Consider the following 25821-nt stretch of genomic DNA (forward strand, 5'->3'; position numbering starts at 1 on the left):
TAGCGGTAACAAGAAATGTAAATGGACGGACGGACGGACGAAGAACCACGGACAAAAAGCGATTTGAATAGCCTACCATCTGATGATGGTGGGCTAAAAATACAACGAAAGATTTTATGTATGAATAAATTGACTTGCGGATACGGCTTTCTTAAAACTTATCATTGCAAACATGTTGCAAAATGGCGGTATATCTTCCTATATCCCATATTCATATATGAAAGATACTTAAAATATATCGACACAAGAATGGCACCCTCCATTCCATATATAAGACTATTACATTATGTATAAGGATCGTTTATCTGAATATGAATTATTGATGTAATGTATGTTTTTAAATTATTCCTGTTTACATATTCGATGCCAAATGACTATGCTTGTTCATTTTCACATTAACAGGTCTTGGGTAGGATGGATGGATCCGGAGATATATTAACAATTTATATCAATGGTACAAAGGTATATAATTTTTAGAAATAACTTTATTAGGTAATATGTACTTATTCATGACCCTCGAGTTGATAAATCATGTTTTTCCACCTGAAAGTAGGTCGATTTAAGGAATATACTTTTATTTTGTTGATGTTATGAGGGTATAATGAAAATGGAGTGTAAATTATGTAACCCCGGCGAATATATTTACAGTTTTTCACGTAAACGGATATTATTTATTCTTGAAACGTTTGAGTTTTTTTATTAAAATATCCATATTTTGTTCTCTCCGTCATTTATGTGTTCCCACCAAAATCGGGGTCATGACCCCACGTTGCTACGCCAGCGACTATTCCCATAACAATAGAATCGCCGCACGTGTTGTACTATCATTATACACTGATAATGATAATACTAGAAAGAATGGTTATTGAGTCAATGTCAGTGCAAACTGTAAATATATTGGTATAACAAAGAGCATAATGATCAATATACTCTAAATCTACTAGTTCAAAACTTACTGCTGGTATGTCGTTAGTTTGTTCTGTGTTAGATTTGGTACACTGAGTAGAAATCTTATATGCGCTATTTCCATTAAATGCTTGACTATGAAATGATTGCCATGAAATTTTAGATTACTTGTCAACGTAAGGTTAACTGATAATCTTTGAATCTCTATTTAATTCATGAAGAAAATAAATGTTAACCAGTATGACTTACAAAGTTGCCCTTTTTCCTAGCACGAGATTCCTCATCCTAATCCATCTACAACACTACTCCAGTATTTACGTGACGGCCGTATCCTTTTGAAGCAGCATACCTCGGCCATATTGATCAATTATGGACCTTTGTATAGGTCAACAGTATGTTTTTTTTTCACCTTGGTAACGTAAATTAATGCCAAAGGGCTTTTTTTTAGATAATATCAGATTCGATCAAGGCGATATATCACCACATGAACCCAATCAAAGGTTCTTTATATGTATATTAGAATATGTAGCTTCATACACAAATGCCAACAAAGATTGTCTGCTGTGCCAGTTAATTACAAGAAGAACGATGGCCATATGACTCAACCATGACGTTATGAGCAAATGGACATTACATAATTAATAAACAATAATTAAAACCAACAACACATAACAAATTATACCAAAGAGCTTATTAAGTAATCAATCGATTACGACATCGTTAATGGTCGATCGTCTGACATTTGGCAGATTTGTTATTTTACTTAAAAGAAAGGAAATCTAAATTGATCACCAATTTCTCAATTGACATTAGAATGGACATGATAACACTGCAATATATCTTGTGCACCTTAAATGCATTAAAGTCGGTTTGACTGGAACGAAGAATGGATGTTCCCAAGGAGGATGTTGGGCCTGTACTGTGATGACGTCATGGTGGATCCCAGGTCGGGATGATGTTAGGTATCCTTTTTTAGTAGATCCATATGATAAATATTTATATCTTATAAAAGCAAATTTCGTACGTGCTGCTCTCGAATGTTCAATTTACAAATAAGACGAAAATCATTTCAAAAAAAAAATCAAAGAAATAAGAAATTCATTGGAATTGAAATTTATTTCTAGCATTTTGTATGGTATTGGGCATTAGTTTAATGACTATTTCCATTCATTCTTAAATATTTTTATAGGATGCAAAATTAAGCTATAAAATGAACGGGTCTTAATTCAGTTCTTTATCACAAGATCTAAACGTTTTCGGATAAAATCTACGAGACGGATATAATAGATTTCTGAACAGAGGTGAGTTCATATGAATTTTATAATTGTCCTTCATCTAAGCCATGGCAGCCATTAATTTCGCTTATTTCTAAATCTATGACTCGTAATAATATTTAAGTTATTATATAAGAAAACTAACACATATAATGTGTCATAGTGATAACAAATGGTATCACAGAAAAACAAATACGTCAATTTATCTTTGACTCTGTACTGATACAAAAATGTCAACGCTTGTATAACTCCACTCTGTTATCTTCATGGTTGCGCTGTCACTACAATTGAGGGCTTAGGAAGTCAGCAAACTGGACTACATCCGATACAGGTAAGGAACTGTGTCAGCAAATGTGTCAGATACAAATACGTGTATGTCATTTATGGACCACCCTGGTAGAATAAATAATACCGTATGGAATGAACCAAAGGTCCTTAATTTTTATATCAGATATTTAGTTTCTATGGTCAGTATTTAATCGTCATAAAAACAATATCTCATGTCATGTTAATTACCAGTCGAGAAAGGCATTGACCATATGACGCCATTCTGAAGAACTCAACGTTTGCGTAATGAAGTTAACAGAGGAATAATGACTTAGTGAAACATCAAGTTATTATTCCTTTTTGAACTTGATTGTCAAACACTGCATTCTTCAGGGTTGCATTCTTTGACCAATGCTTTGCTAGTAATTCATATGCATGTTAAAGATTGGTTATGACATTTTTAAAAGATACAAGACACAAGAATTTAAAATAATGACTTCAACCAATGTCCATAATTGATATATATTATAGATATACTCATATTCTCCGCTATTCTCATTGATAAAATTCAATAGAGTACGTATACCATGCGAATGGGTCAATATCACTTTATTGCTCATTTCTTACATTTATTTTTCTTTCGATACACAATCATAGCTGCGTTACGACTTTATATCCTCTTTGACCTTTTATCATTTCTTCCAACTAGTTTTCGGTTATGTGACGGATCTTGTATAAACAAACATTTTTGCGTTATCAGGCCTAATCACTTTTTCTCTGCGATTTCATTGCGCATTTTACTGTTGAAGAGCTATATTGATCTCTTTACTGAAATATCTTTTCGGCAATTTATTTTTCTCAGATTATAATCGCTTGTGATATTATATCGCAAGTAAGTTAGTTTACATTAATGTAAAACAACACAGACTTTGCCGCAAGCGTCTTCTGGCGCAAATGAAGACAAAAGGCAAAGCAAATCTGTCTGGTTTTGTTTTTTATGTACTAACATATCCATATATAGACTGTTAAACCTGTTTCCTTTTATGGTGACAATTCCCATTAGGAGAATTTGGTGGCATGTCATGGTGTCCAGTGTGGATATTGTTCCCCCGGAATCGTCATGTCTGTATACACACTCACACGAGGGGGTAGGAAGCCGACACAAGATCGTCTAGAACAAACTCTGGAAGGTACGAATAACTGATCATGATTCGATCATAATTTAATCTTGTTTGCAATGAAGGTTTCCGTTATTATTTTATAAACTATAATGACGTCATTGTCGGTTGTTACGCCCATCTAACAAAAAAATACAAATACAACATGTGGGTAAAGAATGACTTACCGTCGTTTAGTCCCTTCTTCCGCTGATTCTGTATGACGTCACAAAAATCATATTAAAAGATGACGTCACGATAACAGGAATGTGGGACTAATCGACGATAAATCGTTCTTTAGCCACATGTCGTTTTCGTTTATCGAAAACATCGTATTAAGATTCATTAGTATTGAGAAAGTGAATTATATATATATAAATGTAAATAATCTGTACAATTGCAATGCGTTTTCAGGTAACCTATGTCGATGTACTGGATACAGATCTATTATAGAGTCGTTTAAACCTTTCTGTAAGGTAAGCTCTGTGTTAATTGTTATGAGTACATTTAGCAAAGAATGTGGAACATAAATTTGATATTTTAAATATCAAAAGTTTCCACTTCACGAAATGAAATATAACTATTATTCATCAAGACATTTTACTAGATATAAAGAGATATAAATGAGATATATAGATAAAAAATACAGTAAAACCCCTATAACTCGAACAGCAGGGGACCAGATCAATAGTTCGAGGAATACAGGGTATTCGACTCATCCGAGGTTGGTCATGATCGACCGTTGACAGTCAAAATTTCCGGTCTCCCTTGACAAACAATATATTGCAATGACATTTTAATTACCGTAATTTCAGCATTTTAGATTTTTTTGATGAAAGTGTATTTGATAGCAATATCAAGTTGAAAAAATATGTATTACATAATTTGAAGGTTTGAAAATACTGATGACAAAGTAAATCAAATGTAAACGATCGTCAAACGTAGTACAAAATACCATATTGGTTGAAACAGACAATGTCCACAATTTCGATGATTTAATTAACAAAAATCATTTAACACATTTACAAAATAAATACACACTATAAAGTTATTAACCAACATAGTTATGAACAAACAACGACACCTATGTCTACCTTGTAAAAGCGTTAGGTTACACGTGTTCACGAAGAAAGTTACGAAAATACAATATGCGGGAAAAGATACGGAACGCACTGATAAAATCTAACATGGGTCAATGTGATTTGTACTTAGCACTATCAAATTTTGGTATCGTTTATATCTTTTGAAGAAAAAACAACACAGAAATAAAAAAAAATATTGAACTTATACAGGAAGTCGGACGTCAGCGATTTCTTCCAACTCATTTGTCATTTCACGAATCAACATCTTCCGTATTTTTGTATTTAAGCGAAGATTATGACGAGAGAGACATCGATAATTCAATGCCTTTTCTGAAATATTCAAATAAAGTTTGCATCAAACAACGACTGGCGATCGTGAAGGTAGGTAATACTGACAGCGTTAATCCCTTAATTAGCGAAAGGCTTGATACGACACCTGTATAAACACAGGTCGTGAGCTATTATCCGTGACGGTCGGTGCAATCAGGTGTGACACAGGTAAAATTTATCAAGGGCCGAACATCTGTTCGACGAATGCATGGGTAGATACTATGCATTTGCTGAATCGGGGATATATTTCTGTTCGAGGAATAAGGGGTATTCGACGAATAGCTGTTCGAGCTATCCGGGGTTTTGTTACATAGATTATATAGGGACACGGTCGGGACCGTACGACCAGTTCGACGAATAGGGGGTATTCGAGGAATCCGGGTTCGAGTTAGAGGGGTTTTACTGTATTTCATGACTATTTATGAATCCTTTTTCCGTTTGGTTCTGTCATATATAAAAGAAAATGAGAATCAGTTGTTTAGAAGCATTGCGTCATCACCACGGAATCATCTGCCAAAACTGCAGACGTCATCACAATATGTGTTATTGTCACGTCACGTAATTGTGTGTATTGGGTGTGGACTGTCTTCCATTGTAAAGAGTTGGTTGTCCCTTCCCTAACGGCCAAGGAGTATTCCTGCTAAACACGGCAAAAGTTGAATTTCGAAAAGAAATTATAGCCATAAGAACTATTTTAGTCTTTTGTTTTCCAAGACAACGCCAAAGGGATATTGATTACCTTGATCTTGTTGGCAATCTATTGCTAATTGATAATTTAGCGTGAACTAAATCTTGATCGATTTTTTGATTGAGGAATCCTTCTTAAGTTACCTCTATTTGTTTACTATGTTGGATTGCTAATTCATCATTGTTTAAGTCGACTCTTATATATAAAATTTACATTACAATCTAAAACTTTAAACATACACAGTCAATTTAATAGGTTCATTTCTTTTTTATTGTCTTCTAGGAAAAGGCATGCGGTGATATTGAAGATATACATAAAGTGATGGTAATAAGTATCAATGAATATTATTGTTTAAAACTGATGTTAGACAAAATTGAACAATTCGTGACCTCCCACACATTTGTCCTTCCATTAAGAGTATATAAAACCACCTTAAGAAAATCTGAACTTAAAACTCTCATATTTCGGTACTATGTATTTTGAGAACAACGATTGTTACAGTAGACATGCAGGGTTAATTCTTGTTCTTGGTGATGGTTAGGTGGTGTTAGAAATTCCAATACATCTCGAAAAAATCACCTTTCATGATCACACGTTTGGGCATCTAGACACTATACTATTATTCCACACTTGGATTATGGAGTTGTACATATTTTTAATCATATCTAACACATTTCGTTTACTCTGAGTCTCACCATTATTATGTCAGTTCTCGTATTTTTATGGGAAGCAATTTCTCAAAATTTGCTGCTTATGTCTAAGTTGTGATTCCCGCACAAAAAATATTACGTTTTCCACGAGAGTATTTTTGCTTCATTGCAGACATGTGAACAAAAACGTCACCAAAAGAATTTACCACTGAGCAACTCTCAATTTTCTCACGACCTAATGGTAATTATATAAATAATTTAGCTTTTTCAAGTATGCATATTATCGTTTGCAAATGAACAATGCGTGTTAATCCAATGAACGTACCAAACACCAATCATAAATATGTATATTATGTATAGGACGTAAACACGTTTTGATATTCGGCAAAAGTCTTATTTCAAAGTTATGTAAACAAGATCAGAAAAGAAGTTTTGGAAAGCTGTTAAAACTAATATGATCAACTGGATGTTTGAACGATAATACATTTGGCAAAAAAATTTTGACATTTGGAACTTAAAACCTTTTTATTCATAAAACAAAACTTTTTGTTTTTAATTTTGCAAAAATCAAATCTAAATTCGCAAAAAGTAGAATCTAATGTAAATCAATCGCTCATTTGAGATGATTATCAACTGATATGTATTCGTCATTTTCAAACAGAAACTTGCTTCTTCCAAAATCGTACATTTTACTTCTGGGGATAATATTTGGATTCGCCCTACGAATCTACAGGACGTTCTTCGATTAATGAAGGATTTTCCAGATGCAAAACTTGTGATGGGAGCAACCGCGATAGGTGTGTTTCCATAGAGTGTTGCAATATTTGTTGGTCGCATGCAATAATGGCTATTCACTTAATAAACCCTGTGACGTTACGGTTTTATCCAAAATGCTGCTTAAATTCTCAGTAAAATTGAACGCAAACTTTAGACACCAGTTTTCATAATTGGATGATTGATTTGCACTCTCTGTCATATATTTTTTACTGTAGAAATCAAAATGGCGGGATATCTGTAACAATAACGGTGAGGTATAAGAAAAAACCCATTCATATGTGGATAGGAAAAGATTGGCATTTTTTACCATAGGGATAATAAAAATCTGGTATTACCTAATTTTATGACACTTGGGTAGAATATGTCTATCCTTTTTATCTACACGTCAAAGAGTCATGATTTGTGAGACAATCCAAACATTTTTATATATAATATGCATGAATGATATTAAAGATTTTAAGTAAAAATTCACGCACCGGTGTAGTTATTCTGCTTCAAAAAAACAAATATGATTGATTCGCTTTTATAATGTTTATTTCTAATGCAATCCCAATGCAATTGACTTCGATTCACAGGCGACAGTATACGAACAGGTCACATGACCGGAAGTAAATTAATATGCTGCTCACATGTGCAGGAAATGAACGTGATACGAAACCAAGATAACTGTCTTGAAGTTGGTGCTGCCATTGATCTAGCCTACTTAGAGAATTATTTGGAAGATGTCATCTCCACTTCAAAACCAGGTGAGGATAATATTACAACATAATTTCAGTAGGCGAAAAAAGGTCATTAAATGTACATTAAAGACTCATATCATCTTTAACTACTTATTTGATTTTAAAGCTAAAAACCTGTTTGAAATTTTCCACCTGATAATTTGGTGAATACATTTTTAAAAAGTGTTTAAAAAGGGGGTCATTGCTTGTCTGAAATCACATTATCCTAAAATTGCCTACAAGCGTAAACCGATATATAACTTTATTTCAGACGAAAGAGATTCCTGCTTCCAGACACTGAGGAATAGTTTGAGATGGATAGCATCAGATCAAATTAAGCATACAGCGGTATGGTTTCTATTAAATGTTTTGTCGCGAAGTATCATACCCGATATTATAGTCGTAATATCTATCCCTGGAATGTGTCATTGCAAAACTGAAGGCTCTGTGTGCGACCAAAGATCAGACAGGTGCAAGTAGTTTGGCTTTGTGATGTACATCAACAGAATGAAATAACGAAACACTGTATTTAATTATGTGGCGTTTTACTTTGACGTTGGATGTCGCTATCTGTATATAATCTGCCTTACTCTCTGCAGGCCTGTCATTGGTCGGCTTTTCCCCCTACTGAACTGCCTTCAGTTTCTCTATTGCATATCACACGGGTGGAATTAACTTAACGACAGTGATAATATGAACATATTTGCCTACAAACAGTAGTACCCACGAATGGTCTATACAATACAGTATCCAATGTCTAATATAGGCCACTTAGTGATATGTAAATTTTTTGTCTTTGTACTCTTTTACTCTGTTTGTTTGAAGCCTTCTTTACTTTATCTTTCTATCCTTTCCACAGACAATAGGCGGACACATTGCATCGAGTAATCCGCGATCAGACCTGCTCCCAGTGTTGGTAGCTCTTGGTGCTTCCGTAATGATAACATCTTCTAGTAAGTTTGAATAATGGAGGAATCGTAATTTGTATTTTCCTCTCAATAGATTTGGAATTAATGTGAACTGATATCATGTAACTTTAATTTCATGGTTTAGTAGACATCGCAGATCTAGCTAATTATATAAAGAAATTGATAACAATATTGAAAAAAAGCCAAAATCTATTGCACAGTGGCTATCTCGATAGTATAGCGAAAGTAGAATAATGTTTTAAACGGTGCTTTCTGATAGACGGTACATACGAAATAAAGCTCGTTCAAAACTGAATAATATATATCAAAAATGGTAATCATCACCAAATTAACAAACAGTCGGCCTATACATCAATTTTACCCTTTTTATTATATTACAAGGTGGGCAGCGTGAGGTTTTGATTGATAGGGATTTCCAATCAGAGCCGTGGACAACTCGTCTTGGCACCAGTGAAGTCATAATATTACTACGTATACCTACAGCACATGTAAGAAACTATTTGATTTTTTGGAATAAAGTTCAGTATAACACACGAATAATTTATAATATCTTTTGTACCTGTAATGGAAACAATTGTGTGGTTATTTAGGGACCTTTTTATTTTGTGTTTTTATTTTTTGTGAATCGAACACGGAAATAAGTTGCTTGACAGTATTTTCCTACTAACATTTAGCGATTTGAAGCTTGATAAATCTATACTACATGTAATTGTGTTATAAAGCAGACTACGATAATATATTTATGACATATATAAATTTAGAGATATTTCTACTGTTTCCTTTCTTGTAAAATCCATATCGAGCTTGAATATAATCAAAAATATAAACGTTTTTTTTATTTATTTCAGCTCTGTAGAACGTTTTATTATAAACAGTCCAAGCGGAAAGGTTTTGACTACGCTCTCGTGAACGCGTGCTTTACAGTTACTCTAGCAGACGACAAAGTGACGTCATCACGACTTTGTTTTGGCGGAATTGGACGGACAGTCCTCATAGCAACAACAACCGCAGCCGTTCTTATTGGAAAGTAAGTATGCCTTCACAGAATATAAACGAAATAGTAACAATTGATTTATTGAGTGATTAGTTTTCTTCGTTGATTTATTCCATCATGCATTAGTTATAAAAAATGTTACTAAATTATGAATTATAATTGTTTTCCACTTATACCAACACGTGTTAACATATTATAGAATATGTGTTTGCATCGAAAATAATGGCATAGCAATTAAAACTTTTGATATATAAAAGCTAAAATCTTAAATTACTACAATAAAACTTACCTTAACGAACACCTCAGCATAAAGTCTACCTGCATAATAAGACCACTTTTCTAGGATCTCAATTGACCAATTTCAACACAATTGAACCAGTGTATAAAGACCACCTGAATATAAAGGCAATACTTCCTCTGTCTCTTCGGTGCTTTTTATAGACATATTTGACTAAATTATCATGTATGATTGTGCAGAAAACCTGATGCATCGTCCTGTAAAGAAGAATTGGATACACTGACAGAAGAAATCAAGAGTGCTCAAACAGAAAATGTAAACAATTACAAACTTAAGCTGTCATTGGGATTTTTCAAGAAGTTCTGGAAACAGATATCAAATGAGGTATGAATGCCATCAAACAAAGAACGCATCTGTTGATTTCCTGCGATATATATATGATAGCAGTGGAGAGTCATTTAGATGTTCTGTCGTCTGGCGCAGTGATAGTCAACTACCGCGCGGTATTTAGGACGACAGCCGGAAACGTAAGACGACCTGCGTTATGAAAATTGACATTTAATTTAATTTAATTTAATTGTTCAGAAGTTGATGATGCGTGTAGTATTAACAGTAAATTGATAACTTTTGCGACTCTACAAAATTATAGATCTCGTTTTACATTCCCATTTTAAAAATTAAAAGCTGTTTCGGAAAGGTAGTGGGCCTTTAATTGTGTAAGTACAAATTAAAGGAACACAAATATTTAAGTCCTACTTCTTGCTGTAAATCAACTTACTTTCTCAGCGATTTAATTACGCGAATTGGTTCTTTTGTTTTTAAGCTGTTATTAAACGTATCTTCGTGCGTGGTGATTTTTTTCCCGATTTCTAATCGCATGGCGCAATATTTAATCCACAATTACTTAGTTTACAGTTTTCCTTTGAGATTAAATTCCCAATTTGTGATAATAATGGTTAAGTTCGATTTATATTGTATTTTCCACCAGGAAGGAACAACCAGTGCGTGTTAAGTTGTTTATATCACAACTTGAACAATATTGTGTTCACATAACATTATATCGATTGAATTCCTTAGAAAGTTTTCATCTAGATAGTCATTCTTCTTTTACAAAACTATGCGACTAATATTCACATTTAGTGATTTCAGATCTTATATTTCAATATAAATTTAAGATTTTTGATTTAGCCAATATAGTATGATAACGACTTTGGCAATACCTGCGATTGTTATGTTTTGCCTGGTTAATATAAAGTTATAAAAAAGGTATTTTGATTAAATCATCAAAATGAAAATAATCCCATAGGTACATGAACACAAGGACGCTCATGATTGGGGAACAGTTACTGGTATACAGGCTTGGGAGTCAGCCTGTCCTACACATGCGGACCACGATGCCGTGGGACAACCAATTCCCAATGTGGCAGGGTATTCTTTGGTGACAGGCGAAGCAACATTTACTGCAGATATCCCGCCATCGAAAAGTAAATATCTTTCATTTGTATAAACCACATAATACCTTTACCTGCTTGTATTCAACTATGCAAAGATAAATACTTAAACAAACACAACTACTTAATTTATCGTGATGCGTGGAAGGGGACTATAATTTGTAAACTTTTGATTTCATTTTTTAGAAGTGGTAACGGAACAATGTTACTTCAAGCATACACTTTTATGTAATGGTTTTTACTTTCAGTTTTGTGGTAAAATATTTTTTGGTTTTCTTGAACAGACGAAATGCGTTCGTATTTACTTTCATTATTGTATATAGAATATAGTGGTCAATGACTGTACGAAAGTAATATGTTCTGGCTGATTTTGGGGGACAAAAATCATCAATTTTGTTTTAATCAAATGATGCATGTGGCTGCCACCATTGATGACTTAAAAGAGCCAAAAAAGAAAACAGAAAAGTCAGAAAAGTATATAACAATATAATAAACGTGACTTTACTTATTCTTTATGAAACAAAGCTCCCATATATGTACCGAAAAAAAGAGGCTTGGGAATATAAAATTTGCCTATTTTGTTTTCTTTAATGCATCCAGGCGCGAACATATTAACAAGTAAATATTTTATATGTGAATTATTTCATTGTAGTTGCTCAGTGCCGAATTAAGCACGAAGCAAACAATTTAAAATCTGCTCAGCGAAACAATTTAAAATCTGCTCAGCGAAAATTTCCGCTCTCCAGAATATACACATTTACGGTATATCTCTTATTCAGATGAGTTGTACGTCGAACTGGTGTGCAGCAAAAGAGCGCATGCTCGCATTCTTTCATTAGATGTAACAAAAGCAATGCAAGTTCCTGGCTACATAGACTTCGTGGATTCGAAATGGATACCCGGGACGAACAAATGGGGCCCGTATGTTCAAGATGATGTTTTATTTGCAACTCAAGAGGTAAATTTGATATTATATCATTACTTTATGAAGGTTTGTTTACTTGTTTGCATGCGTTTCGGCTAATTTCCGACATTTGTCCACTAACACTTCACCTGTTTTGTAAGGCCGAAGCTTACGTAGGGCGGTTGTCATATATTGGAGACAAAAAGTGTTACAAGATCGTAACAAGATCTGAGGCTTTTGGTAAAAAATCAGACTCGTTGGTTATTGCATCAACGCAGTCATTTTTATGAAATCATTACCCGACCAACAAAACCTATCAACGGCGAATTTCACAAATTTTCCATTTGCACGTGCGATATGAGAATAATTTTAACATAAGATGTGTTCAGAATAACGAAAAAAGATAATTGGAAATGAAAGCTATTTACCTTTTCGTTATTGCATATTTGTTCAAACATATCATTACAAGTCCTCCTGGACCATTTCTTGGTTTCGATATCGAATACATTGTGAGACGGTTAACAAGAACCGCTGGTTGGGTGTGTTTTCCGGTTAGTATGGTTTTCTTCGCCTCCCTAGCATGACACGTCCTTAAATGACCCTGTCTGTTTTTGTGCATCATGTTTAATCTACAAAAATAATTAAGTAAAATGAAAAACCTGCAAACATTACACATAAAGTATACCAAATTTTGTCATACTGGTTTACTTACTAAGGTGCATTACTTCGGCCAGCCAATGGGAGCTGTAGTGGCAGAGTCAGAAGATGCAGCAAAAAAGGCCGCAAAAATGGTGGATGTGAAATATGAAGATCTCCCTTCCATTTTGACAATTCAGGTATTTAATAAGTTTTATGAAAAGTAATTCTAAATACTAAATATGTATATGATTTTTAATACATTATTGGTAATATTCTTTCGTATGATTTTCGTCGGAAGTATATGACGTTTACGTAAGGAACAAGATCTATATGAGTGTAAGTAAAGGCAATCCCAAATATAACATTTTAATTGACTTCTGTTAGCCTTTAGTTTTGGCAAGCAAAATAATGGACTTGGTTTGTACATAAAAAAGATGAGCTCTTGGAGTAGAAGTACACTTATTATATAGTGTTATTGAAAAACCGTTGGTCAAATAAAATCTTTCAAAATGGCAAAATATTTCTTACCACCGACAGAATCGCGTGCCATGAGTATTTATAACAAATTGTGCTTCATTTGAAAAGCGAATATGTGATCTTACTCGAAAGAAAACAACAATAGATTCAACACACTGCATGTCCAATCGAGATAATGTTCTATTGTAGTAACGAAATTATATTAAGCATATGTGTATTGTATTATGGATTTACGATGTCAATGTATAGTACCATTTCGTTTGCTATATAGCATTTCTTCATAAAATCGCGAAAAACAATTCACGTATATAACGGTATGTCTTTTGTATGATATTTCATACTTTTATCTTGAAAAGGACGCTATTGAGAAGGAATCGTTTCTGCCATTCAACACAAAACCAATACAGGACGGAAATCCCATGCAGACATTTGGTATATGTGACTTTGTGCGTGACGGCGTGATCCAGTCAGGTTATCAGGAACATATGTATATGGAACCTATAGCAGCAGTCGTATACCCACGTGACGGTGATCAACTTGAAGTGTTTGTTACAACACAGTCTCAGAAGTTTTGTCAGGTATGGCGTATATTGTGTATCAGAATTCAATATTGTTTTTGTAACTATCAAGTTTTTTTAAAACTTGGTTTTGGAACTAAATTGTCATGTATTAGAACGTGTGCAATCATTTATGAATTAAGTTATGAAGAAGATTTTGAACATTATATAACATTAAAATATATAGTATATCTTGTTATTATGTACTTTGATAAATTCAATTAATATTTTTTACCTATTGTATGTATACCATCACCTGTAAATATTTCATGTTGATTGGAGAAGGCTTCTTAATTTGAAATAATATTTTTATTGATTTTATTTGGCTATATCCTAAAAACCAAAGTTTCTTTCAATTGTTCATATTTCATTAATTCCAATTTCTGTCAGATAAACTATAATATGCAACAGTAAATTACCACTCAACGTGTCATTTAAGATATGTTTATGTATATACAAAGATAAAATAGAAACATTTGCATAGTATATATAATCTTTTGTTTGATAGAAAACACTTTCAGAGCTTTTGGGAATTCCTGAGAATCGCATAACAGTAAGAACGAGACGACTGGGTGAGTACATTTAGAGCTAACTATAGATAAATTGGTATACCTAGTGACTGGTTCTGAAGTATATCATATAAAAGTACATACTGTTTACAGTTTTCTTAATTTGTAGTTATTTAATATGTAGAATTCGTATCATAACAATACCTTATAAAACTCCCAAATGTAGGACTCCCTAATATTCCCACAATGAACCCTGCCTATGAAAAAATAACAATTTTCTTTACGGAAATGATAGTTGCACATCGTTTCACGATAACAAAACATCGCTAGATCAAGCGGCGCTTTTGTTGAATATAATTTACATATTTAACCGATTTACTTTAGAATACTCTTTTCTTAAATCAACAAAACATTAATTGAAAAATGAGGTTAAATTTGTACTTATCTATATACTTACATATATGCTTTACTTACACATGACCTTTCTGTTCATATATCCATCCACAACCTTGTCAATAGTGTTTCCGTACGTTTTTTTTATAAAAATGGCTGCCATCGTGAGAACACAAACAATTCCGACATTTTAATGGAAATCGATGGTTCACACAAGATTTGTGTCACGTGATTATTGATGACATTAATTTTGAAACATTTCTGAAAACGAGGTTGTCAAAATACCAACGGATATATGTATAACGTCGTCGTTCAATCTATGTATGTTGCTTATTATTTAACGGTGATTGTATAGGGAAATGTATTGTCAAAACGCCAATGTTAAAGTAGATAGGAACTAAGGCACCAGTTTCGATATTATATCTGTAATATTAACACCAGAAGCTACGGATTAATTCAGGTGGTGGTTTCGGTGGCAAAGAATACAGAGTGATGTTTGCCTTAGGTCCTGCGGCAATTGCGGCAAACAGGTAAGTTCACTGATCATTCTTGAAAATAGGTTTAATTATTCTATTAATTATTTTATTTTTACAAATATAAATAATTATTCTTTCTTTGTTTTCATACTTAATCTGGCTTTCTGATTGCCCGATGCATTTTTAATGAACCCTTCCAATCAAAAAGTAAGCATTGAAAATAAATTTCGTTTGTAACTTTTGAGAGAATCGCGAATTTATACAGTTTGCAAACAAAATTTCTTTCATATCCCGATGAAGTTTAAAAAAAACCCAACGGCATAAATACTTATATAAAGAATTAAATGCGTTGAAAAAGAGACAATGAAGACTTCTTTTATAGAAAAAAGTCCCATCATACATCAGCCATGTCTTGATTACGTAGCCTTAATTGTTACATCAGTCTGCATTAGAAACAGAAACGTCAAACTATATCATGCTTACTATAATCGTTATTGTATCAGGGCGGGATTTAATTACACTACTGATGTTACACTGGAAATTTAGCTTGATACCTATTTTAAGTTTCACCATTCGCCTTAGACCTCTGACATACCATGAATCCAGAAAAAAACCAGTTGTTTTGAATAACACACACTTTGCAGCTGACCTAAGGGGTCTCCATTATTTTGCTCATCACTGAGTAGCTGGGATATGGAATATATTGATACCGTTCTTTTATTTTGTTATTCAATCTTTGATATTTTAATACAACATTGTTATTGACATGTGATATATAGTATTAAAAATCAAAAGAAAAGTAATCACCGTGATGAGAAAATGAGAATAAAACACAGTATCAGCTATGCAAATTATATCAATATGTAATATGCGTTTGTATGTATGTATGTATGTATGTATGTATGTATGTATGTATGTATGTATGTATGTATGTGTGTGTGTGTGTGTGTGTGTGTTTGTTTGTGTGCGGCATGTATGTATGTATGTGAGGGTGTATGTACGTATGTATATATGAATGTATGTATGTATGAATTATGTATGTCTGTATGTATGTATATAAAGTGTTTATTGCATGTTTGCTTGCATGTAAACGTATAATTGATAAGTGTGTACTGTATGCATTTGTTAAAAGTGTATATTGTATATTGTGCAGGTGTATGTGTTGAAGTAGAATAGAAAAAGTTTAAAAAAGAAAATTTGCTATTAGATGGTGGTTAAGTGATTCTCTACTGCTTTGAAGAGAAAAGAAAAAAAAAGGAAAAAAAAGGAAAAAAAATCTTTGATATTTTCAAACGGTTTTTCCGAGTACTCTTTAAATCTTTATTATTCATCTCATCACAGATTTAGAAGGCCAGTACGGTGTGTATTCGATAGGTCTATAGATATGATGATCAGTGGAAAACGTCATCCTGTTCTTACCGAATACAAGGTAAACACCATCTTATCGGGGCATGTTAATATTATATAGCACTGTATCAGCCAATCAAATGACATATAACCAGATGACGTCATTTTATATTTCAATTTATCTTTGTTATTATTGGAAATTGTATTGATGAATATAAAGCTCAGTATGTTATTTGAGTATCCTGCTAGCTACCGTTTCCAATTTGAATTACCACAACATTTAGTATTTATTTTACCATTTAAATGAGCTCTTTGAAACAATCATAAATCGCATAACTTTATTAGCGATTCCTCGGATGAGAATATATTAATTCATTTAATCTGTCAATATAAATCCGTTATCAGGTTGGATTTAGTAAGAGCGGTCGCTTAGAAGCGGTTACACTACAGATGTTCATCGATGCTTGATATTCTGTAGATACATCAATTTCGGTAACGTATAAACAATATAGATTCATTTTTTTTGTTTTGTTTTAATTGTTTAACCATTTTCCTTCTTTTTTTCATCTAAAATTAACATTATATGCATATGTAAACCTCTGTTATAATGAACCTTTTGGGACCAACGACATTATTTCGTTATAGGAAAAGTGCGTTATACACATATAATAGACCTTTAAAAACATTGACGTGAATGATAGCTATTACGTTAAAACCACGAATTCGTTGTAAGCGTACATTTATGTCCATGATGGTAAGTAGATAGATTTGAATCTCGGTCTCAACCCGAGTCATTTCATCTTTATGTCCAGTTAAGTCTAATTAGCACACATTTCATTTTCCATTGAGCGTCCCTTATTGTTTATCACTCAAGATACATTGCTGTCTTCAATGTGTTGCAAGACCACCACGACTTATTTGTTCTTTATACAAAAAACATCTCCGATATTTTTACCTTTTTGTGTCTATACAGCTGACTACTAAGGCATTTAGTAATGTTGGTCACCTGACTTCTATTTACTTTGAAGGTCTTGAACAAAGCCATGCTACATGTAGACGGTAGTTATAAACTCCCTAATCTTAGAGTGGAAGGGCATGTCTGCAGAACCAATACGCCTTCAAATACATCATTTCGAGGATATGGGGCGCCAGAGGCGGCTTTCGTTATAGAGTCAATTCTTGCAGATGTAGCGGAAACACTAACCATGTCATTGGAGCAGGTATTTCTTTAACTCAAAACTCATGTTTGAAAATATATGTTGTTGTTTGTAATGAACTTTTGTTTTATGTGCTATGGATATTCTTTGAATAGAAATTAAGTTGAATGAAACTGAACAGAAAACATGCTCAGCAGATTTAATATTCTGTCCGACTGAGAACCAGGGCAAGGGGGTGGAAAAGTTTATAATTGATTGATTTCAGGTCCAATCTGTGAACTTGTACACAGAAGGCGCCTCGACCCACTTCAACCAACTGCTGGCGAAGTGTAATTTGGAACGATGTATGGATGAGTGTCAGATACAGAGTAAGCTTGCACAGCAAAGGGAAGAAACCTGTCTCTTCAACAAGTAAGCATTTGGTGATAATTTCACCATGCAAGTAATTACATAATATCAATTTGCTGGGGGAAAAAACTGTTTAATAACAAAAAAAAACCATGAATTTTTTTCTCGTGATCGGTTACAATTTATGAAAATTAATTTCAACTAAATTTATCCATGTACAATAAAGATGTGTAACTGTAAATCACGAATTTAAATCTAAAGCATTATGAAAAGGTATTTTTGTATTAAAACTCGAAATTTAGTCGCGACACGAATGATTTTACAGTATAATTACGCTATACATGAAACGTATTGCAGGTCTCATAAGTACAAGAAGAGGGGGATAACTATGATGCCATGTAAATCTGGTGTTACCGCTTCAGTACAATCATCGAATCAGGTAAAATACCTAGTGTTTGTCATACACGACTGAAACAAATAGCTCCTTCAATAAAGCATTAAAGATATGCTAATATAAGAAATTATCGATAATAATATCAAGCAAATGGAGACAAGTATGGCAGGTCAAACTTTGCAAAATTGAAAAATATATAAATTCGATAAAAAACTATATGTTCAATATTCTTCAATATTTATGTGATATAAATATTCATGTTCAATATTTTGAAATATATATATGTGATAAAAATATATATGAAATTGTTCAATATTTTCTATATATAAATGTTCTAAATATACATATATGTTCAATATATACTCAAATATATGTGCGATGTTTTCAATAAATATATGCAATATCTTAAATATGTATGTGATAATTTATAAATACATATGTGATAAATTAGAGATATAGCGATATGATGTTTTTTTGTGACCTTTGACTTATAATAAAAACTTAAAAAATGTCATTAAAAATAAAAATAACAAATAAAAAATATAAAACATGTTATTTATCAAAATCAGGATACAACATAAAACATCTGATATATTTCATTTCTTCTTCAGTGTATAATATATCTGATAAGACTTATTGTTTATTTCATTTTAGGGAAGCGCTCTTGTGAATATCTACTTAGATGGATCGGTTATGATATCGCATGGAGGTATAGAGATGGGACAAGGTCTCCATACAAAAATTATTCAAGTACGTCACAGTTTCGTATTTCAATGTTACAGAGTTGTCCCCCTTGCGGGTAGGTTATCAAAGTCCACGTCGTTTTCTTTGAAACGTATGAATCGATCAATACCTTCTAGCAAGGACAGAATATTCTGTAATGTGCAAAAACAGAATAGGCAATAATACCTGATACTTCCATAGATTTATCGTTTGTGAAGATCTTTGATTGCACTTAACAGTGGTTTGGCTTTGTATTTCTGATTCATAAAGATAATACTATACCTCTTTGTTTGGAATCCAGGGAAGTATTTACATTTTAAGCATTTAAGTTTCTAAAATTTCATTTCAGAACGTTTCAGAACGTCAAAGGTACTTTTCATTATTAGGGAAAATATAAATACCCCATTTAATATCACTTCGGAGCCCTAAAACCGTTAAAAAACATAAGTCATACAGAAGTAGTTTTAACACTGCGAAAAGACAATGTTCTAATGGTATCTACTATGAAAGTAAAAATCCTAGATATGATATTATATGATATAAGATATGAATATAATAGCATGGAAAATAGGGTAATATAATAGCCACACATGTGCTTTAAACATGCATTTTCAAGAACTTCGTCATCAATGAGAAATACATGAATATTTAGTATATTAATAATAAAACAGCGACAATGAGAATAATAAAAAGACAATGAATTATGTTATTTTATAGATATTATTAATAGTTCTGAATAATGAATTTTGAGTGCTCTATCTTCACTGAAGTATTGCTACGTTATTTTTTAGGCAGGAAGTGAAATTGAAAGTTTTGTCTCGATTGAATATATGTTTAATTATGTTGATATAGACACATTGTAGTAAAAATGAATGATTCATATTACCATGTTGTAGATTGCTTCAAGAGAACTAGGTGTTCCGATTCATATGGTTCACATTTCTGAGACTGCGACAAACATAATTCCCAATTCTGTATCGACATCAGCAAGCTTCAGTGCCGACATTTACGGATTAGCAATTCAAGTAGGTCATTTATGTATCCAAACGTAAGACAGCAAACATTTCCACTGACATAAAAGAAACATGGTTGGCAGTTGTTCAGAAAAGGGTCAAATGTCATAATATTAATGTCTAGATTGTGAGATGAACAAATTGCATTCTGTGATATTATAAGTACGATATTGACATGAGTTGAAACACTTTTTACTTTAAATATTGAGTCCTAACAGAAAAGGATATAGAGAGTTCATAAACGTTTGTCAACAAGTAAAAGCATAGGTCTAAGACTCCTGGAGGCGAGTCCCGTAAACTATTGGGGTTATTCATATACATGTACGTGTTTACATACGGGATTTCATTGAAATATAAGTCGAGATCGATGCTTAATATCGATTCCGCACTGTTGAGTACACAACACTAAGCTATAGCATTGTAACAGCCAAATTCACTTAATGTGCCTACCATATTTCAGTTCGATGTAATTTTTTTTTAAATTTTGTTTATTGATTTTTTTTTTCAATTTAAACATTTTTTTCTGAATTAACGTTTGAAAATCAATTGGGATTTGCATATTACAGAGTTACCTGCACTTGCGGGTAGGTATTGATTGTGAGGTCATAATTTTGCTGGTGTAACGTCATACTTTTCGGAGAAAATGACCTGAATTGCACTCACAAAATTATGACGTAACGATCGATACCTACCCACAAGGGAGTTAACTCTGTAATATGCAAAGACGGAATATTATCGTAGAAAAAATGTAAAGCTTAAAGTAGTAAATTGTGAACCAGACTCTTTCATTAGTGTGTACGATAAAGATCTAATATTTATATCCTAAAATACATTTCTACAGGACGCTTGCAGAACGATATTAGAAAGACTAACGCCAATTCAACAGAAGAACCCTACGTCGTCCTGGAATGAATTGGTATTGATTTTACAAGAGATGCAAATGCTTATCATTAACTGGTTTTATTTTGTTTGCTTAGTGATAAAATTAATAATGCTGAATAATTCATAAATAAGATAATTTAAAGTTATAATAATCTATGGTACATGGTAATATATATACATGTATATATGAAAAGTATTTAGGAATAGATAAATACTGCTTGTTATTCACAATTTAAAAAAGGGTTTACGAACAATAGAATAACTCATATTATTTTTTTTTCATATTTTATCATCAAGCTTGAGAAGGCGTTTGCTGAAAGAATCAGTCTGTCTGCCACGGGTTATGCCAGGTTTGTTTAATTTTGCGAATGGTTTATTTCGTGATTTACTTTCTGGGATTGAAAGTTGCGAATTCCGCAAATAACTTAAGGAGCTTTTAAAACGTCTCTTACGTGATTTGTTGTGGTATTAAAAAGAATTGTATAAACTTCACAAGGTTAAGGTTAATATGCTTTAGAGAAAATGAAACCACGCTAACTATACATGTACAATACACTTTTGTATATTCATCAATATTTTGATAATAATTGAGTGGGTTATCTGTTTAGTGGCTTTTGCCATAGACATCCTCCTAGTATAACATACTCGTGCGTTACATGAACTGTAAATAGTTCAGCATGTTACCAACTTGTACAACAGAGATATTCGGATATGTTTCTTCTTTAACGACATCTGTTATAAAGGCATACAGCCATAAAGTGGATACACGTATATGTACAGGGTGTCCAGAAAACATGTCCCGACTTTGACAGGTAATACCTTTTGCAATACTTTTTTTGAAGATTCAAAATGACTTGGAAAGCAGCAGTATCCGAATTTAAGTTAACTGGCTACAAATGTACAGATTACATCATAATTATGTGTGATGACGTCATAATAGAAATGATGAAATCATCGATAATGTCACAATTTAGTGACTTTCCACCACCATGAAGATCCAGGCTGGAGTTCTTGCACTCGACAATGCGGTCGGAATATCCCCTACGTTATTTAATGAAACGTTATGAAAATGTCACCCAGGTATGCAGTCCATCTCCAGGAAGCAGATTAACAGAATTATGAGGTGGTGAGGAAATTCGGGTACAGAATTCATCATGTAATCAAACAGAAGTGCCGACACCTCGCGCAAGTTCTTTAACTGAGAATTATTGCAAAAACTCGCAAAATTAACGACATATGACTTTCTCTCGATTTTCATTGTAAGTAGTAACAAAAAGATATTTGTCCGGCTTGTTATATATCGTTGTACAGAGCAAATTACTACCTTTCTAATGGTCATATGGCTATAGATCAAATTCCTCCGCCTATCAAAACATTTGTATAAAGCGTCAAACTCGAGACATGTTTTTGAGACACCCTGTATGCCACCATTAGGTACTAGCTAAAAAAGGCTCCATCCTGTTAACTGCTTCATTCAAGTATCGTTAAGGATATGCAGGGAGGGGGAGAGGCATGATGTCAGTTCTAGCCAGAGGCAAAGAGGGCATTAACCTCCCCGTCTTTATTGACATAGTAAACTATATTTTATGATCCTTCTTTCATTACTTATATTGCCATCAAAGCTCTTTCATATATTTCAACAAGCAGTTTTAATTAAAATGCACAAATGTTTGATCATTATAGATATGTTTTCTATACAAATCCAAAATACATGTTTCATATGTGTTATATACGTCATAAAAGGTGATTATCTCTTTGACAGGATAGGAACACATCATCGCGACTTTGAGAAGGGAGTAGGGGAACCATATCACTATTATTCTTATGGTGCCGGCTGTTCCTTGGTGGAGATAGACTGTTTGACAGGTGAACACCAGGTATGGCATATCACACTCACTAACCACGTAACCTTATCTCAATTATGATATATCACAGTTAATAATGGAGTAAAACGAATGGGAGTTACTCTGATTTTCAAGAATGTATATCTCCTCTTATGTCCTTAATCGTTATATGCATTTTGGTCTACAAGGGATCGTCATAAAATAAAAATGACAATATCAAGACCTTTAATGCTAAAATAGTGAACCAACTAGTTTTTTTCTATAAAGTAACGTTTACATATAGCCGGTAACTGCGCGAAATTAAAAGTGCTCAGACCTGGTCAAGATTCATTTTGACTAAGCTTATATTTGCTTATCTAAAATAATAATGTTTATAGTATTCTTTGCATTGCTGCAAGACGTCTTTTATTAATAACAAGGCAACCCGTCGCATAAATGCTCATATTCTGATTATTAAATATATCTGCATATAAAGATTATTTATTCATTTTGTAATATAATGTCTCCGTTTGCGTTTAAGGTGCTGAGAACAGATATTGTAATGGATGTCGGCAATAGTCTAAATCCCGGAATAGATATAGGGCAGATAGAAGGAGCATTCATGCAGGTATTCAGGATATTTCACAAAAACCTTTTTAACTTTCATTAGTATTTTAGATTTGGGTAGTGTCGGCTCATATTCATTGAAGTAAAACCTTCATAGACTACTCAGTGTTACAACATTAGTGTTTTGCCTTCTATATGTAGTTGCGGAATACATACATATGTACTTGTCGAAAACAATATCTTAACGCTTTCTTACTACACATTTGCAACATTTGCTATTTGTGTCGTAGATTCTCATTGACTACATACGAGAGGTTTATATACTATAATGTAATATTCTACTTCAGAACAAAAGTGAAAAGTATTTGCGTTTGACGCTTTTGTCTATACCATAAAATGTTTGTCCATACACCGTCATAAAAAATCTATATTAATCTTTCCATGGCTTGTATGTAATAGATGTATTATTTATTGTTATATATTTATTTATTCATCATTTATTTATTTTTTTTCATTGGCAGGGTTATGGCTGGGTGACAACTGAAGAGATACTGGTAGATTCCGATGGTAAATACAATGTCTCTGGTCCAGTTGATTACAAGATACCAAACGTCAAAGGTGTTCCAAGAGACTTTAGAATATCCCTTCTTAAGGATGCTCCGAATGATCGAGCTATATATTCTTCAAAGGTAGGTCCATACTCCCTTTTGGCCACCAAATCGTAACATTTTGATGGAAAATTAACGTCATTTAACATTTTCAGGACTAAAATGTTTTTGTTTGTTAACTTTGGTTTGTCTTTATTAGCTATTCAATGTTCCTTGTTTTTCAAAACATTTCCCTTTTCACTGTCTTAGATAAACGCAATGTTTGAGGTTCATGGGTAACATTATCAATTACGCTTACCTTGTTGCACAATTCAAGATTACTACCAAGCCATTAATCAATATATGAATGCTATATAAAATGTTATTTCCATTTACAGGGAATAGGCGAACCACCACTAATTCTGTCCATTTCGGTATACTCAGCAATAAGAAATGCTATCAACTCAGCTAGAGCTGACGCTGGACTACCTCCGGTCAAAAGTCTGAACATTCCACTTACAGTCGAAACCATAAGATGCGCATGTCCTTGAAACATTTAACTGCAACGACATCGTGTCCCAAAATATACATGTATGACACAAATATTTTATAAAAGAGGGGGAATATGAAATGGCTTCAACATTGGTAAACTTCAGTACATGTAATCTATTTTAGAAAAGTTGCATTTTGAGATCGGTCATAATACGAAAGCACCAATGTGGGTTTTATGTTATTTTGTTAAGATGGCAATTGATGATTACTGAAAACACAATCATTTTTTGTGCGTAATTAAATTTTGCGTATTACGGATACAGTAAGAGTATATTTCTCAAAATCGCCTTTGGGCCGCGGTGGCCGAGTGGTGAAGATATCTCGACATATTACAACAAACCCTTCACCAAATGAGGCAGTTGCCAGTCGGTGGTTTTCCTCCAGGTTCTTCGGTTTTCCTCGACCAACAAACCTGGCATGTCTTAATCCGACTGTTAATCCTTTCTTTGTCCGACTATTCGCTTTAAACTTGTAAAACCTCATCAGAATTCCGAAAATAAAAAAAAATGTAAAAATGGCATTAACCATGGAAAACGCGAAATTAAGAAGCCAACAAAATCAGCTGTTTACATAATGTACAGTATATTATTGTGCAGTCAAGAATTGTAATTTGTTCAGAAATTTTATTATTATCTAGATTGTTTTATATAAAATGGTTATGAAACGTCAAATTTCTAGGTAATAGGAGGGCGTACTGATATTTTATAGTCATAAAATAAAATGCGAATTTGATACCAGTGGGTAACGCCAGCATTAATCAGTTGTACTACAATTCAAGATAAATTATAAGAAATAAGTTTAAACCGTCGTACCACGATATATGGATGGAATGTGCGTGAGGTTCCAAAATCCGCCATTGCTCATATTTCTCCAATTTTTAAGTATTAAATATCGACTTAAGATCATAAAACAGTCTTAAGTAAAGTAGTCTTACATTATGTCATTTTTATTGGCGGAGCAAACTCTTAAGTCGAAGTCTGCTTTATGATAATGGGTACTTTACTCATATTT

General features: G+C 33.1%; 1 protein-coding gene across 1 annotated transcript; it reads left to right on the forward strand.

The window, feature by feature from the left end:
* The first annotated feature begins 1830 nt into the window (after nt 1-1830).
* Nucleotides 1831-24897, forward strand: LOC138307938 (xanthine dehydrogenase/oxidase-like). Its single transcript, XM_069249196.1, is given in 30 exon segments — nt 1831-1867; nt 2402-2511; nt 3511-3637; nt 4019-4080; nt 7016-7151; nt 7707-7877; nt 8122-8198; nt 8710-8803; nt 9161-9267; nt 9628-9806; nt 10251-10395; nt 11318-11495; nt 12242-12420; nt 13083-13202; nt 13839-14060; nt 14548-14611; nt 15402-15471; nt 16759-16846; nt 17170-17256; nt 17793-17984; nt 18187-18332; nt 18627-18708; nt 19318-19413; nt 20283-20411; nt 21241-21315; nt 21579-21631; nt 23044-23158; nt 23646-23732; nt 24193-24360; nt 24657-24897. Coding segments are annotated over 30 exon segments (3549 nt in total). The 3' UTR covers nt 24810-24897.
* Nucleotides 24898-25821: the final 924 nt, after the last annotated feature.

Source organism: Argopecten irradians, chromosome 1, assembly GCF_041381155.1.
Source record: "Argopecten irradians isolate NY chromosome 1, Ai_NY, whole genome shotgun sequence".
In the NCBI taxonomy this organism is placed as follows: domain Eukaryota; kingdom Metazoa; phylum Mollusca; class Bivalvia; order Pectinida; family Pectinidae; genus Argopecten; species Argopecten irradians.